This window comes from Agelaius phoeniceus, chromosome 7 (genome assembly GCF_051311805.1).
Source record: "Agelaius phoeniceus isolate bAgePho1 chromosome 7, bAgePho1.hap1, whole genome shotgun sequence".
Classification (NCBI taxonomy): Eukaryota; Metazoa; Chordata; class Aves; order Passeriformes; family Icteridae; genus Agelaius; species Agelaius phoeniceus.
In genome coordinates, this window is record NC_135271.1 from 44,215,451 (window position 1) to 44,231,738 (window position 16,288).

Genomic DNA, 16,288 nt, shown 5'->3' on the forward strand with positions numbered 1-16,288 from the left:
CATTTAATAGTCACAGAGCCATTTCTGACATCAGCTCTCATGTCTGTGGCCATGGCTTGCTCATAGGTGTATGTACATATATTCTTTATGTATTTACATCAAGGGAAAGCTCTCAGGTAACCTGCAGATGATTCAGGTTATGCTTGGGCCATTAAATTGTGTCCTGAGCAGCACCAGCTGGTTGATAAGCAGAAGACAGTTTCCCATTTTCAACCAGGAGCATAAAAAAAATTCTTTATAATTTTATGTTCCACAACTGTAATTGCCTTTCTTGTTATACACTGAATTCATATCCTATACAAGCTGAAGCTTGCCCCTTCTCTCAGTCTGTGTTGCTAACAAAGGAGACAGCAATAAGGGAATAAAAACCTGTTTAAAATTTCTCCTTGACACCTTTCAAGACTTTTCCTCTGTGAGTCCCTCAGTTTTTGTGTCATTTCCAGTTGTTCTGTGCCCAAACACCATAACTGGTCAGGCTCAGTAAATAATCTGAACCCATCTAAGAGCTTTGTGGGAATTTCAAGGCTTGGAATGCCATGATAAATCCTGCTGGCATGTGTCAGCACTAACAGAAATGCTGTATACCTGACTTGTACAGAAAAATAATCCTTATTGGCTGCTCAAATCCAAAGTATATCATATATATATATATATCCATACATTGCTGCCTTCACATGCCCTGCTGACCTATCCTGAGAGTAACGTTTTCTCTGACTGGTCTTCACAACTGCATTTAGATCCAATTGCCAGTAATCCAGGTGCTGGTTCTTTGGGATTAAAAAACCCTTAAATGCTTCTCTCCATTCTTCAAGTGCTAAAGAACAAAAGGAGCTTGTGTAGTTCTGTGACATGATTATCCATACAAGAATTTGAAGTCTGCCTTTTTGGTTTTGTAAAGTAACCTTTGCAAGTTGCTATTCCCCACAAGCAAAATGCAATGGCTATTTTTAATTGTTTTTTTAATAATGAATGCAACAGTTTCTGGCAGATCAGAAGAAAAGATCAAGTACAGTGTATCTCCTAGTGCAGGAGAAGGTTCTTCCCCACAGACACTGCTTCCTGCTTTGGATCTTCTGCAATGTCTTTTTATCCTAACTACAGCATAAATTGGCAGCTGTATAAACACTGCCTATAAACAACCTATCCTGTGGGGTTTTTTGGTATTTATTGAAAATGCAGGTTTTTTCTGAGACTGGTGTGAACCACTTCTCTCTTCTGTAGCTTTGGCTCCCTTTTGTGTGTTCATGTGCATGTTCTCACTCCTGGGTGACCAGTCACAAAAAATACATATTGAGCTGTCCTGCTAGTTCTGAAAGCAACTCTGATACAGCTTTTCTTAGTTACCCTCTTGGGGATTCATTGATATTATTTTCTGACCAAGTGATGAGCAAAATATTGGTTATCACTCTTGGTGAGGTCGTGTTACTCTTCTCTCAATCATGAGAGTCAGAATTAATCCCTAGTTTTTAAAATTATTCTTTCTTCACTGTTGCTCACAGAACTCTGGAAATGTTTGCCATTTGAAGGATGCAGGGTGAGGATGACATCTCTGGGAGCCAGCCATGCAGGTCTAAGCAGGACTTGTGGCAGTGAGAGGCTGTGAAGAAGGAGGGTGGCTCTGTGAATGAGCTGTGGGGAAGCAGGGCTGTGCTGCAAGTAATTGCAGTAAACATCAAGTCTTCTGTGATGTGGGTCTTGGTGAGGCTTGAAGGCACAAATTAGAGGTGCACATATCTGACTTGTGATCTGTGTTATCTGATTTTCAGTTTTCCAACTAAATTCACACTCTAAATTTCAAGAGAAAAATCTGAAAAATAACTCAGAAGGAATGAGGCTGAGTGTTGTGTTCTAACTGATTAATCCAAGTCTGATGAAGAGAGTGAGAGGCAAAGATATCTTTACACATTAATTTTTACCAATATAATTTCTTCTTTCAGTTGACCTCTCAGCATCCCTATGCTGAAGTTTACATTGGGAAACCCCATGTGTGGACTGTGGACATCAATGATCTTTCTGAGGTTGAGAGGGCTGTGAAATCCATTTTGAATCAAAAGGTGAGAAATGTGTCTTCAATTTGCTGTCAATTTGCACTTGAGTGTGGAGTGTGTATTGCACATACAGTGCTTCCTAATGTTAGTCTAATGAGTGCTGCATTTTGGTAGGATATTGAAGAAAAAATGGGTATTCCATATCTATGGTATTGAAATTGTCATGTTTTAGTACTGGATATTGCAGGTTCTTGAAAAAAATGAGTGAATTTGTATAGAAATGAGGATTTCACATGTGAATTATACAGCAATCTGTGTTTTCTGTGCATTCAGTGAGGAAGTTTCATTGTTGATTCTTAGAGCATTGCAGGCTCTGCACTGCTCCACTCTGAGTTTGTAGCCTTGAGATTCCCAGAGAAGTGCTTGTGCACTGACAGTGAGGAATGGCAATGAGGGCACTTCAAGGGGGGAAGAGTATGAAGGAATTTTCAAAGGTACCACATTCTGTTTTGTCACTTCAGCTTCTAAACTGAAACTTTGTTAAAACAGGGGCTCTGGAATCCCAGAGGGTCTCAGACTAGCCTTACATCTGCCACTTTGCAGTGTACCCTGAGTTTCCATAAAGATAATCATGGAGCAATTATTACTGCCTTTAAAAAGGAGAAAAATCAGCTAAAGCTGCTGATGGTTTTGTAAAATTATTTTTTAATGAGTTTATTAGTACTTTTTGTTGCTATAATGGAGTATTTGGACCAGAAGCTACATCACAGAGTACACAATGAAGGTGATTGAAACAAAAACCCCTCTAACCTTAACACACTGTCTCCACAGATTGACCCTTATTTGCCCTATGAATTTACCTGTGAGGGAATGCTTCAGAGGATGAATGCCTTTATTGAAAAACAGGTATGAACTTCTGTTTTGGATGACTCTTGGATTATGTTGGAAAGGGAGGACCATCTCCATTTTAAAGCCTCTCAGTGTTGCTGCTGTCCAAGTAGGAATAGTAGCTGTGCAGACCTTGGCATTGTAAGCAAGCAGAAAGGCCAAGCAATTTTTCAGTGTGTATGTGACTTCCTTAGCTGTGTGCACACATAAAAGCTTTGGATCAAGAAGGATCACTTAAATACAGAGGTACTTTTTGATGGAATTGCAGTCTCCTTGCAGAATTGCAGCCTCTGGGCAGATTTTTCAAGTATTTAGTTTCAATCAATAAAGATTTAAATGGTTTGGAACCCAGTTACTTAAAGGACTTTTGGTCCCTGGGCATTACTGCCAGCTGAGAGCAGCAGAAGATGTTCAGTTGAGTAATAAACTGCAGGGATTTACTTGGGATCCTGGTTTCTAGAAATTGTGTGTTTGCTTGGACTCCTGCCCAAGCCAGATCTGTTGCAGTAGCCAGCTCTGCCTTTTGTTCTGGCTGCTGCAGAGCAGAGATAGGAATAACCTTTATCTCTGATATGTCATTTCATTGCCAGCATTTCTTTCAAGGGCACTGGACATCTGTCTGCCCTTGTATTTTTGAAGGTGGGTGCTGTTAAAGACAGTCCTAAAGAATAACACAGCTCCAGGTCAGGAGGGTAGTTAACACAGCAGAGCTGTTCCCACTTTCCTGCCAATAAACACTTGAAGCTTTTTGCTTCTGTATTGATGACAAAACCTGTAAAAGTATCACTGCTTTTGATTATTCTACCCAAGTTAGAATTGGGAGTTTTTGTCAATTAGGAAGAAATGGAGCTCAATGTAAGAGAGAAAAAGACAAGAGATGGTACCTGTGGCTGAAACCTGTCTCTTCCCTCTGGCCCACCCCCAAGGGCTAAGCCCTCCCTTGTACTTCTCAGAAAACCACAGGATATTGTAATTTTGTTCATTGCTTTGACTAATTGTCAAAAGCTGGTGGTGTTTCACAGCTCCCAGGATGCTCGAGCACAATTTTTAGCTGCATGTACTTAGCACTTTGCCTAATTATCATGTCAGATGAACCAAAAATAAAAAGCAAAAATAGAGATTGAGACCTTATTTTGATAAGTTTGTGGTGAAGGCAGGAAGAACACAGAAAGCAGCACAAGCTTGAAATGGGAACAAAGATGCTGGAATAAAGAATTTGTTAAATAATAATGGTTAACTAAAGTTAAATAATGGTTAGATAATAATTGGTTAAATAAAGATGCTGGAATAAACCACTGGTTCAGTGGTTTGTGGTTGCCCATGACAGTGGAGTCTTCAGGGGATGTTTAGTGTGAAGAGATGGGCCAGATACACTGGGCAGCTGGTCACTCTGTGGACAGTGGAACTGCAGCATTTAAAGGTGCCCAGAGTTCCCCCTCTGGGGCCTTGGCAGTGGGTCAGGAGGGAGGACAATGTTCACAAGAAAGGTTTGGTGACCTCCCTGTCCCTTCAGACCCAGCAGCTGGGCTGAAGGCCTGTATGGTCTGTGAGACCTCTGGGCTGTGGCTGCACGCCCTGCAGTGTCACCTTCAGCTGCCTCAAACCAGCCTGGTCTCCAAGCTGCTCCATCCTGGCAGAGCCCTGGCCCTGCCAGCTGCCCAGTGTGGCTGCTGGGTCACAGCATCCCTGCTGAGCCCATCCCTGCTCCTGTTTGCTCTGTGGCTGCACACACACTTGTGTCTGCTCTGCGAGGCACCAGCAGGGGCTGGGAACCAGAGGGAGCAGGGATTGCTTCAGTTTTGGCACTGGCATCAAAGGAGCAGCCAGGCAAGCGTGGCCCAAGCAGCAAGGACTCCCTGCTGCAGGTCTGGGAGCTGCTGGGGGAGGCAGGCTGGGCTGAGGGAACAGACATACTGACTCTGAAAGATGTGGCCAAGCAGAGAAGTTGATAACCCAGCAGAAAATGTTTGGGCAGGACTCTGTGAGGTCAGAAAACTGACTTGGCTCAGCTGAGCCCCAGAGCTTGGCAAAGGGAGTGAGAACATTCAGCCAAGAGCAAGAAAAGACAGATGAAGGAGGACACCTCCTTTGGTCTCACCTTGAAATTTGTGGGTCCCCTCCAACTCAGGATACTTTGTGATTCATGATTGTATAGTATTCCATTTGTGGTTAGACCTGGAAGTATGAAAACTTCCTCCTTCAGCAGAGGAAATCAAAACAGAATGAAAAAAGCTCAAGCTGATCTTGAGAACTGGTAAATGAATTTGGGGGCTTTGGGTCACAGTGAGGGGATCAGTTCACACAAGTTTTGGTTTTGTCCAGAGAAGCAAACCATGATGGACCAGACCCAAATTATTTGATCACCTTTTGGTGAGAGTTGCCAAATGCTAAAACACAGTGTGAGTATTGTGCAATGTTGTCTGAACACATCATAACAAAACATGATCTGTCACTGCAGGATTTCTGTCACGGGCAGGTGATGTGGCCCCCATTAAGTGCCCTTCAAGTCAAAATTGCTGAACCTGGAAAATCCTGTAAGCAAGTTTGTCAGGAAAGCCAGCTCATCTGTGAGCCTTCCTTCTTCCAGCATCTTAACAAGGACAAAGCTCTGCTTAGGTAAGTATTTCTAGCACAAGTATGTTGTTTGGTCTCTTTATTGCACTGGTTTTTGCCACACTTGGAATTTAAAGCACAAGTTCTGTGAGAAGGGAAGGTGGGGAGAGAGCAGCTCTGGCTGGAGGTGTTAGTGCAGATGTGTAAAACTCACCAGCTGTGCATTAAGGAAAGGAATGCTGCTTTGGGATGCTCTTTGGAAATGTGTCTGTGTTCCTCTCAGAGTGAAAACAAAGTCCTCAGAACCCCAGCAGCAAATTGGCTGCTGGGGTATCTGCTTTCCAGGTTTTCCATCCCCACTTTTTGCTAAATTACATTGGAGAAGATTTTGGTGTTTGTATTTTCTTTGAGAAGTTGTAATTTCCAGTGGAGCTCAAAAGCAGCTCATATAAAAACTTTCTTTTCTAGCTGTCTAGACAAAATCATAATCCTGTGGAAAAAAACCCATCTGTTAAATGCTGAAGGTTACCAATGTTTCCAGAATAAGTGAAAACAAGGTTTTGCTGGAATTGCTACCCTGGTGCTTAAGCTTTGTGGTCAGCAAATGGCAACTGGCATTTTTCATTTTCTGCTGGCTGGTTCCTGGGAGCTGCAGGTCCTGTTCCATCCCTTATCCCCACAGTCCAGCTCACCCACCTCCAGCTGGCTCTGTGGGGCTTCCCTGGGGAAGAGACTTCCTGAAATTAAAGAGAATATCTCCTGATTTCAGATTCTTTTAGTCTGTCCTACTGAAAATCCACGGTGTATTTAAATATTAGGTTTTGGGGAATAGTCAAAAGCAGTTTTTTTCTCTTTAACTTCTTTTGTTAATCTTCAGGAAGCAGTAAAGCTGTAAAGGCTGCACTGCCCTCTGCAGAGAGAATCTGTACAGCAGAAAAGTCATGTTCTGGAAAGCTGCACTTGCAAATGCACTCAGTTTAGGACATAGTAGAGCAGGATTTGTTATTTTTAGTGAGGAAGGTTGAAAGCTGTACCAAACTGCCATGATCTCATGATGCAGATGACATGCTTTGCTTTTTAGGTATAATATCGAATGTCTCACCATGGAGTCTGCAAACGATATCCTGGTCCCCTCTTTTGATGGAAGGAGGAAGCACTGTGTTTTCCAAGGTGACCTGCTACTGTTCAGCTGTGCTGGCTCCCACCCTGCCCACAGAAGGATCTGCCCCTGCAGGGACTATATCAAGGGGCAGGTTGCACTCTGCAAGGACTGCCTATAGCAGCAGCAGGGCTGCTCCCAGCTGGGCACAACCAGAGTCCTTTGGAGAGGAGATCCTTAGTACTCCCTGCACTTTGGTCCAGGTTTTCCACTGCAGGCAGAGCTATCATTGCTGGGCAGAATTATCTACTAAGAGAGGAGGGATTCATAATAAAACAGCTGTAACTGATCTTTTCTTCCTGTAAGGACATTTGCAGTGTCACTCTTCAGATTCCTTCAGCTGTTTGCGAAGAGAAACGAGTCTCGTGTTCAACAGTGATTTGAAGATGACTGCACAGAATAGTTTGTAGAAAATTTCCAGACCCATCAAACTTCTGTTTTTGTTGTCTGGGTGAAGTGTTTTCTATTTTTTTAATGAGTTAGGACATCCCCCATCATGGTTAGCTAAAGGATCTCAACTTCATTCCAGGCAGACAATTGAAAAAAAGTGTGCTTGAGGGAAGGGATGCTGAGGAAGGAGGACTAACATTTTATTCAAGGTGCACTGGTCTGGGTACAGCTTTGGCTTGAATGGCTACAAAGTGGTTTAGTTCCCAAGAACTTGGAATAATGAGAGAGCTCTGTACCCTGCCATTGGGTTATTTGGGCCCAGTTGTTGTTTTGTTTTTTTTCCTTTTTTTAAAATTAAATATTTGTATACAACAAGGTATTGTCTGCATCACAGCTGCTGCACCAGAGCAGCCTAAGCAGAGTGTCACAAATGAGCAAATAGGCAGTTGCCAGCATGTGACACATCTTGGTGACTGCACAGCTCACTGGGCTTGTGGCATTCCTCAGTGTGGAAAAGCTACAAAAACACACAACCATTTTTGGAATGGACTCATCACAGTTTACTGGTCCCATTTAGGGAGTAATCCTCAGAATTTGCCCACGCTTCTGTTGTAGTCTGTCTACTAGAAATTCTGTGTGAAGCAAAAAGTATCAGCATCATTGGAGCAATATTATCCTTAGAGCCTCAGTTTGCTACGGCTTCCAGTAGTTCAAGTGTTGCTGAATGACATAGAAAGGTTAAACTCAGCTAACTACAATTATTGTATGGTAGAAATGTAAAATGTCTTCACAACTAGCTAGGTTTTTAAAGAGAATTTTTTTTCTGGAGAGCAAGTAAGAGGAGACAAAGAGCAGAAAAGAAAAGAATTATTCAGTCCTCTTGGGTTCTTTGATTTTTTTTCTGGCTTTAGGGGGCTGCTTGTTCCTTGTTTCTTCCCTTTTGATCAGGCACACCCATAACAAATTTAGAAGAAAACAAATCAGGAGTTCAGAATTTAAATCAAGATTGGGTTTTGGGTTTTTTTTGAGAGAAGCAAGTTAACTCCTCTGAACTGCCTTCTTTTCACAGAAGTAATTTTTGTTATTTTCAGCAGAAGGTGACATGCTTGACAGCACCATTTGTAGTCAGGAAGTTACATGTTAAGATTAGTGAGAAACAAATCTGCAGTCAGAGTCTGTAGGTTTGCAATGTGGACATGCTCTCACCATGCTGGAATAAAACCTCAAATCAGGACAGATTTTTTTTTTTTCCATTAAGATTACCAGGTAGTATGAAAGGCAGAGATGCTTTACATTTTCCTTTCTCAGACATATCTGCTTGGTTCAGATTTTCCTGGTAAGCAGTGTTCAATATCTATGTGGGAACATTGATGGATGTGGTGACCTACCAAAGACCAGGCAAGGGAGATGCTATTGCACTGTGGATAAATCCTCCAGAACAGGCTGTGTTTTAAATTCCAATTTTAAATCAGTGAATGAGCCTTTTCAAGCATTTGGTTTCCTGCCTCAACACTCCTGACAGTGTTACCCTGTAACACTCCATAACATCCCTCTGCACAGCACAGGAGGTTGTTGAGTATCCAAAAAGGAGCTGTGGGAGCTGTTGAACAGCAGGGTCACCAGGATCTGGGTTTGATGATGTGAAAATCTGCTGTATTTTAGATTAATTTTCCAGAAACAGAACAGCTGGGTTCTCTAACGGGAGGCAAAATTTTTGTATGAAAAGAAAACAAATGCAAACCAGTATGAAAATCCCTCCTGTTGCCACAGCTCAGCATTTGCTTCAGTCAGCACAAATGTAGTTTACCATAGTTTCTCTGCCCTGGAAAAGCTGGGGGAGGACAATTGGAAATGGGTCTGAGCAGGCACAACAATTCATTCTGTATTTATATAAAATATCCCCTGCATACCTGTGCATATTTGTGCAACTAGAAAATGCTGCCTATCACAGTGTATGAACTTCCAGCTGGTGCTGAAAGTAAAGGCAAGAGCAGGACTTGTCTTCAGCCTGATGTTTTTCAGGCAGGAATTGATTTTGAACTGGGATATCACAGAATTATGTTGGAAACAAAGATTTGTGCGTGTGCACTTCAAGGGTGCAAAAGGTGGGTTCTGCTGTAGTGTAATTCTTTGCTGTAAATACATGTGTGCTTGCTTCCCCCTGCTGCAAGGCCCACATGGCAATACATACTGCATTTCATTTTGCCTCTAAACCTTTAAAGATGGGAGGGGTTTGGTATTTGTTATTATAACATTTTCTGGTCTAGTGCTTTGCTCAATGCTAAGTTTGCCTTTACCACAGCAGGGAGAGTTTATTATAAGCTGTTTTCTCATGCTGTAGCACTGTTTCTAGTCTGCTGAACTGAATTGTGCATTCTGGCAAAAATGCAACAGCAGCACCGATGCTGCTTGTGTTTCAGCCAGGGACAGAACATCCAAATTGGCTTCAGTGTCAGGTCTCTGATCTTATGTCCACTGAAACCTCTAGAGAAGACTCATTAATCTTGAAGAATAACAAATCAAGACCTACAGCTTGATGTAAAAGGAGACTATCATGAGAACTGTAAGTGCATAGACTCTGCAAGCCTTGCTCACTGAGCTCCACACCCTCCCCGTCACAGCCGCCTCCCCTCGTGCAGTGAGAAATTAGTGAATCCTTCTGCAGATCAACACTCAGGCAAATCCATGTGGGACTAGTGAAGAGTTTGAGTTATTTACTACAACCTGTTTGAGATAACCACATTTCAGGCTAGGGGGCAGCTTTCTGTTCAAGTTCCATGACTATTTTCTTTCCTAATTGAAGAAGAAAGGTGTGTAGTCCTGTTCTTGCACTCCAGCAAGGCCATCAGAGAGGGGACTGTGCTGCTCTTTTCAGTCTCACAGCAGAGCTTGCAGCTTCCTGTGCTCAGAAGTCAGGTTTTTGCATGACTGCATTTGAATATATTGATCTGCGATTGATGGGGAAAAAAAATGTCAAAAGTTGAATACCTAAACCATTTTACAAGCTTTTAAACATATCTCTCATATCAAGACATTCTTTGTTTTAAAATTTTGTATTTTTGTATGTGACCTAGTTTTTTTCAAAATCTTGTTCCTACGGGATTAGAAAACTTGAGAGAAGCATTTGCATATTTATTAAAATTAACATAAAAGGCTTGCCTTTGAAAGGTAAAGTTGGTAAATACACACTGTTTAAAAATGCCAATAAAAACCTCATTTATTTCATATATGCAAGTTGATTTGCACATGTATAAATAGAGTTGCTTTTTTGCATTTTTTGCTTAGTTTCTATGTTTCTTTTTGTAATTTATAGTTGCAGCAGTGTGTTTGCTTGTTCATATCAGATTATGTTTCTACAAATATTTAATGTTTATGTGCCTTTTTTACTTTCTTTGGGGTTTGGATATGTGTTTGGAATATGGACACTGTCTGAACAATATAATGGAACACTAATTCCAGGTAAATTGTGCTGATGACTCTACAACTTAGTGGTGTGAATTTTGAATGTTTTTTAGTAGTGAAGAAATCTGTTCTAAAACTATATAAGGCTTAATAAGATAAAAGATACTATAACTTTTAATAATTCCTGCAAAACATTGCTTCTGCAAGCAGAATGCAATTTAGTGAGAATCTGTGATTTGGCATGAGAGCTCCTGCTGGGACAGGATGTCTGTTCAATGACCAGGGAGCAAAGGAAAGCCATTAACATTCCCCAGGGAGACAATGATAACAGAAAACCTCCAGGAACAGCTGATTTGATGGGCAGGGAAATTGAAGATCCAGAATGAGGTTTGGGAGGTGTTGGTTTTTCAGATAAAGATGTCTCTGCATGGACGTACACAGGGCGGTTCCTGGTGCTAGCAGAGAATATTGGCCTTTTATCACAGCTGAACTGGCAGCTCTCAGTGAGCAGGGCCTGGTCAGCTTATTGCAGATGGATTTCCTTTTTTATGCTACTACTTTTCTGCAGCAGAATTTTGCAAAGCAGCTGCTGATCAGATTTCAGTAGGGATGGGCTTGTAGCCAGAGCCAGGACTCTGCACCTTCCCAGCTCCGCTCTGCTCCAGCTACTTTATGTCAGCTTTTGCACCTTGCTGATTATCAAGGATTCAGATTCATTGAAAATTTCTCTTGATATCATCAGCTCCAAATCAGGCTGTCATGTTGTACCACTGTCCTTTAAAATCCTAGGCAGCATCCTTGATTTATCCTTAATACAAAAGCCATTCCCTCCCCTCTCAGAGTGCATGGCCCATCTGAACTGCAAAGGGATTTCTGAGTTTGCAGCACTGTTCATGTAAACAAAACCCAAATTGCTTTCTCAGGTATGTCTTTTGCTCAGAGTTCATTTCAGGACCAGATTTTGCCAGTAAAATAAATTAACTGGGATGAGTTGGGCTGGATATAATCTCATCCAAGCCTCATTAACTTAGTGACTCCCCCTGGCTTCAGTGATAGCACAACTCCTCCATTAATGTTTCTTAAAATTAAAGGATCAGCCCTCCCTTTTTAATAAGTGTAAAGCACTGTACCTTAAATGATAAAGACCAAACACTTCCAGGGCATAGTATTCACATATCAGCAACCAGTTTTTCTTGCTGTCACAACATAGATCAGCTCTAAATTGATGTTACTGATTAATTATTAAGGTATCAGTTGAAAATGTGGTTAAATTGCTGATCAGTCAACAGTTGAGAGTCTGAGGGATTAGATTTTTTATTGTTTATTTTTAGAGAGACCAGGAGTTATCAGTTTCTGATTTCCCAGTCTTTTTTCCAGGGGTGCCAACATTTGGCATGGCTGTTTCCTTGTGATGTTTGTCCTGCAGCTGCTATGCCTTCAATTTCTCACTTGTGATCTCTTTCCATCTCCTTTGGCCCCATTGTTGTAGGGATTGCTGTAAACTCCAGGAGAACAATGCACTGACAGATGTGTTTTCATTGGAGCTGAAATGGCCAGGGACATAGAGGATTTGATTGAGATCTGCTTTAATAATATTGTTGTGAATGTAACATCAAAACACACCATTTTATGGGCAGTGACTTAAACCTCATCCACACACTTTCAAGCAGTTCTGTAGGGTTTTTTTTTAATTAGTTTGCAACTTCCAAATATATTTAAATGGAATGTGTAAACAGCAACTCCATGTATCAAGTGTAAAATGTTTACTGTAGGAATGTGTTGAAAATAGCAGAGGCTGGACCCCAGAGTGCCTCAGGTGTGAGGCATCATTCATTGTTCTTTCTTCCAGGAAAAGCAACAAAGTGCAACCATTGCTGATGTGCCTTGCACACTGGGTCCTGTTCATTTTGAACAGTGTCATCCTTTGCATATTCATGTAATTAGAACACATAAAAGTGTGTTTTAATTCAGCAGACCTCTCTCAAGAGCACTAAGCCACTTCTTTATTAAATGAGTAAATAAAACCAGGTCCTAAAATTTTGATAAAATGAGTAATAACTTCACCCTCAACACACAGAAACTGCTTTAAAAAATCAGTTGTGCTCAAGTGATTGAAACCCTTCTCTCTGCTGGGCAGTTCAGTGCAGGTGCAATTTGCTAAAGTGAGCTGTGCATGGGACCAGAATTTGCCACCTCGTGTAAGGGCTCACAGAAGCATTGAGGACCCTGCTGTCCCCATGGCCACCAAAGCACGTGGCTGCTTCTGGTGCAGGAGAACACATCTGTATTGTCACTGCAAACACAGCCCTGGGTCCTGCAGGAGCCACCAATCCTTGGCTTTAAGGAGAGCATGTAAATAATGCCTGGCATTTCCTGGAGCCATCCAGGGCATCAAGTGCATGAAACACGACCTGGCTCAGGCTCCAGCAGCTGCAAAGTAGTTTGAAGTATCAAATAGGCACATGATAAATCAAGTTAAATTGCTGTCTGAAGGCAGTTAATTTTAATGGTGTAATACCCAGAACTAATTTATGTTCATTATCAGGTCTGTTGCAGTACAGTGACAGTGAAAAATATTTTTAAGGAGTCGTGGGTTTAATTTGGTTTTTGCAAGGAATGCAGGAGAGGAGGAGGAGGAAATGGCAGTTTTTACCAAAGGAAAGAAAAGAGTAAATTTTGTGAGAAAAGTTACCCTGAAGATTCTAAGAGAGCCAAAAGAAAAATATCAGGGAATATTTACAAAGCAAATTTGGGCTTGGAGACTTTGATCCCCCTGAGCTTGCTGAGCTGACCACTGCAGGGAGATTCTCCAGAGTATTATTTGAGGCAGCTCTTTAGGTCTGCACCATTCCCTGCAGGAGTCTCCCTCCTCATGGGTGAAGAGGGTCAGAGTCTGAATAAGCCCTGTAGCAGTATAAATTGGGAAAAACCCTACTAAATTCACTGGAAGTAAAATACTGCTTTTTGTAAACAATAATGTGGAGTCAATGAGGGGTTTAAATGGACAAGAACTTCAGGATCAGGCTGGTACTGTGGGGTGTTTGGTTTGAATTCTCCCCTAATAGGTTAATCCTTTGTTTTATTTCAGTGATTGTGTTCCACTATATTACGTTCAAGCAGTTGGATTCAAACAGAACAGAACGCAGTGGTTCAGATACTGCCAAGTTCCTGGGGTTCAATAGGATGGGATTTTTTTTTAATTTTTTTTTTTTTAGAACAGTAAATGTCTGTACTTTAATGGCATAGAAAACTGCTTTGTTTTCACTGTTGTAGAAAAAAAAAACTAGGGAGAATTTATTTTTCAATAAACTTTTTTCTTGTGTGATTTGGATTTATGATTGCTTTGTGCTTAAATGGGAATGCCATGAGCTGCCTTTTATCCCAAACTGCATTTCTGGGGCTTCTTCCAACTCTGCAGCTGGGTGTTTCTATTGCTGCCCCACCTGTGCACAGGTAAGTCCCACACCACAGCCAGCAGAACATCAGGTGAGTAATGAACTGTTGGCTTTGTTTTGTTTTAAACCTGGGTTATAAAATTGGATAATGGGTTACATCAAGCCTCCTCTGAGGAGGCAGCTTTGTCACAGCAGTAGTTAGAAATTCCTGCTTTCCTATAAATTTACAGCACACACTGAATTTACAGCACACTGTAAATTTGGGAGAGAGGGAAAGTGAGACTGAATTGCAGTGGCTCTCAGGCCTGCAAGACCTCCTGGCACAATACACTGTGGAGCTGAAAGATGGAGCTACTCTGTGGTAAAAGAGCAGCTTTAGAGAGCATTCTCCTGCAGGATCCAATTTAACATGCTAAGCACTCAGGAATGAAACATTTACATGAGGAACAAGGGCTCAGGCATGGAGCTTTGGCTCATGTGGGATTGGGGTGTGCATTCAGTGCCCTCAAGAGGTGCCACATGAAATCACCTTGGCAGCTCTGCACAAATTCAAATGTTCAGGGTGAAACTTCTCCAGGGGAGCTGTCAGGGTATTTCAGTGGCACCCATTCTGCTGACAGGCCTTTTCTGCCCACCTCAGGTCTTGTTAGCCCAGCCAAGAGTCAGGGAAGGGCTGTCTGTTGTCAGCTGCTGGGAATGTGGAGAGGTTTTGGTGGAGGCATCCAAGAGTAATAGAGCAATTAATGCAGGAGCAGTATGCAGTGGAAAGAATAATATTTAAAAAAAAAAAAAAAAAAAAAAAAGACAGTTCTTTATCTGTTTAAAAATGTCCATTTGTAACACAGTTTCTATGTATTAAAAAAAAAAAAACATGACTACACTGGAAAGAAGCAAAAGCTCATTTTTTTCAGCATTACCTTTTTCTAAGTTTGTTGAGGTTTTGTTTTTTTGTTTTTAATGTGGCCACACGTAAGTGAGTACTGTGGAATCAGAAGAGTACAAAAGTCAGTAACTATCACGTTGAGATGCCTTGTGTTGTCCCTCTCCCAGTGAATGACACACACCCTGGTGAGCAAGAGCATAAATGAAGATGTCAAACAGATGCCTGCAGGCTGGCAGAGGTTTCTGGGGTGGGTTTGGATATCCACTTGGCCAGTCTCTTCCCTGGGGAGTCCTGTGCATTGTGGCTACAGAAGGTGGTTTTTCCACTGTGCAGTGCTGCTGCAAGAGCCTTTTATGGCTGTTTCAGTGAGGAAAAGTATGTGAATATCCTTCACCACTTGCCCCTTTTTATGGTCCTTGGCATACTTCCCCTTGGACTAAATTGGGTGAAAATGTTGTTGGTTCTGTGTTGCTGTTCAACACACCACAATTTCCAAATGTTTCCTACCATCAAAATGAATTAGTGGAGGACACTGCTCATTCAGGCTCTTGTTCTGCTTATTTTTGGAAACGTTTTCCTTCCTGTTTCATTCCCTTAATTGTTGTTCAGATTTGACATCTAAAAAGCTGAAGAGACATCTGTAAAATGGTGAGCAGCTAGAGTTACATGTGGGCTGTGTTGCAATCATATAATGGAAAAAAAAAAAAGCTATAAAAATTGGAACTTGGAATAAAAAATACACCATGCAGCTGTATTGGAAAGCTCCTTTGGGGGAGCTTAAATACTGGATACTTCAACTCTCACATGCTTAGACTGGGTTTAGTCAAACTCCAGCTGGTAGAGAGTCCACAGATGGAAACGTTTTGCTGGGACTTTGTGCTGCTCTCAAAACACTTCCCCTCAGTGTGCAAGAGCTGGAGCACCCACTCTGCTGCCTCACACTCCCCTCTTCTATTTGTGTTTATGCTTGTCAGGACTTGTTATTTTATTTTATTGATAGTGGAGATTGCATTTAGCTGCAATCTAGGTAGTAAATCCTTGTAGCAAAAAAACCTGGGACCGGTTTGCAGAGAACAGACTGCAGCTCTTTGGTCTCACCCTGTCCTGCCTTGCTTGGGAGCCTTGGCTTGGGGATCCTTGCTCCTGCAGGAACTCAGGGAGCACTGCCTGGCTGAAGACATCTGCTTGTGAGGAGAGACACATCAAAGCAAACCAGTGCTGCACAACAATGCTGCAAGAGTAAAAACTCCAAAGAAAATGGACCGAGGTGAGAGCCTTTGGTGGCTCAGCAGGTAACAGCTGGTGCTTCCATTGAAAGTACAGGGGATCTTGGAAGGGAAGCTGCCAAATCCCCAGAGACCCCTCCTGGCTTTAATTCCCTCCTCACCTCCATAGGAGGGTGGAATTGGTGTGATCAGGGTGGAATTGGTGTGATCAGCTGCAGGCTCGGGTTCTGCCCAGTGACAGGAGGTTGGCATTGTCACTTGGCCTGTTTAACAGGAGCTGCCTCCACTCCTTGCTGCGTGGTGAGGTGAGGGGTGACAATAATCCCTAGAGCCTGTGTCAGCAAGAGGTGAGCTCAGAGGGGTGCTGGGTTTGGTGCCACCAGTGGGAGCTGACAAAATGGGAT

The 16,288-nt window shown here is 42.1% G+C and overlaps 1 protein-coding gene across 4 annotated transcripts in view; it reads left to right on the plus strand.

Annotated features, from left to right (window-relative positions):
- The window catches only part of MGAT5 (alpha-1,6-mannosylglycoprotein 6-beta-N-acetylglucosaminyltransferase), a 112,226-nt gene extending 98,515 nt beyond the window's left edge, over nucleotides 1-13,711 (plus strand). For all 4 annotated transcript variants that reach the window (XM_077181733.1, XM_077181734.1, XM_054636386.2 and 1 more), the window contains 4 exons: nucleotides 1,938-2,054; nucleotides 2,820-2,894; nucleotides 5,335-5,492; nucleotides 6,511-13,711. In XM_077181733.1, coding sequence (XP_077037848.1) covers nucleotides 1,938-2,054; nucleotides 2,820-2,894; nucleotides 5,335-5,492; nucleotides 6,511-6,709 — 549 coding nt within the window. In that variant the 3' untranslated portion in view covers nucleotides 6,710-13,711. The remainder of the gene's footprint in view (nucleotides 1-1,937; nucleotides 2,055-2,819; nucleotides 2,895-5,334; nucleotides 5,493-6,510) is intronic.
- Nucleotides 13,712-16,288: the final 2,577 nt, after the last annotated feature.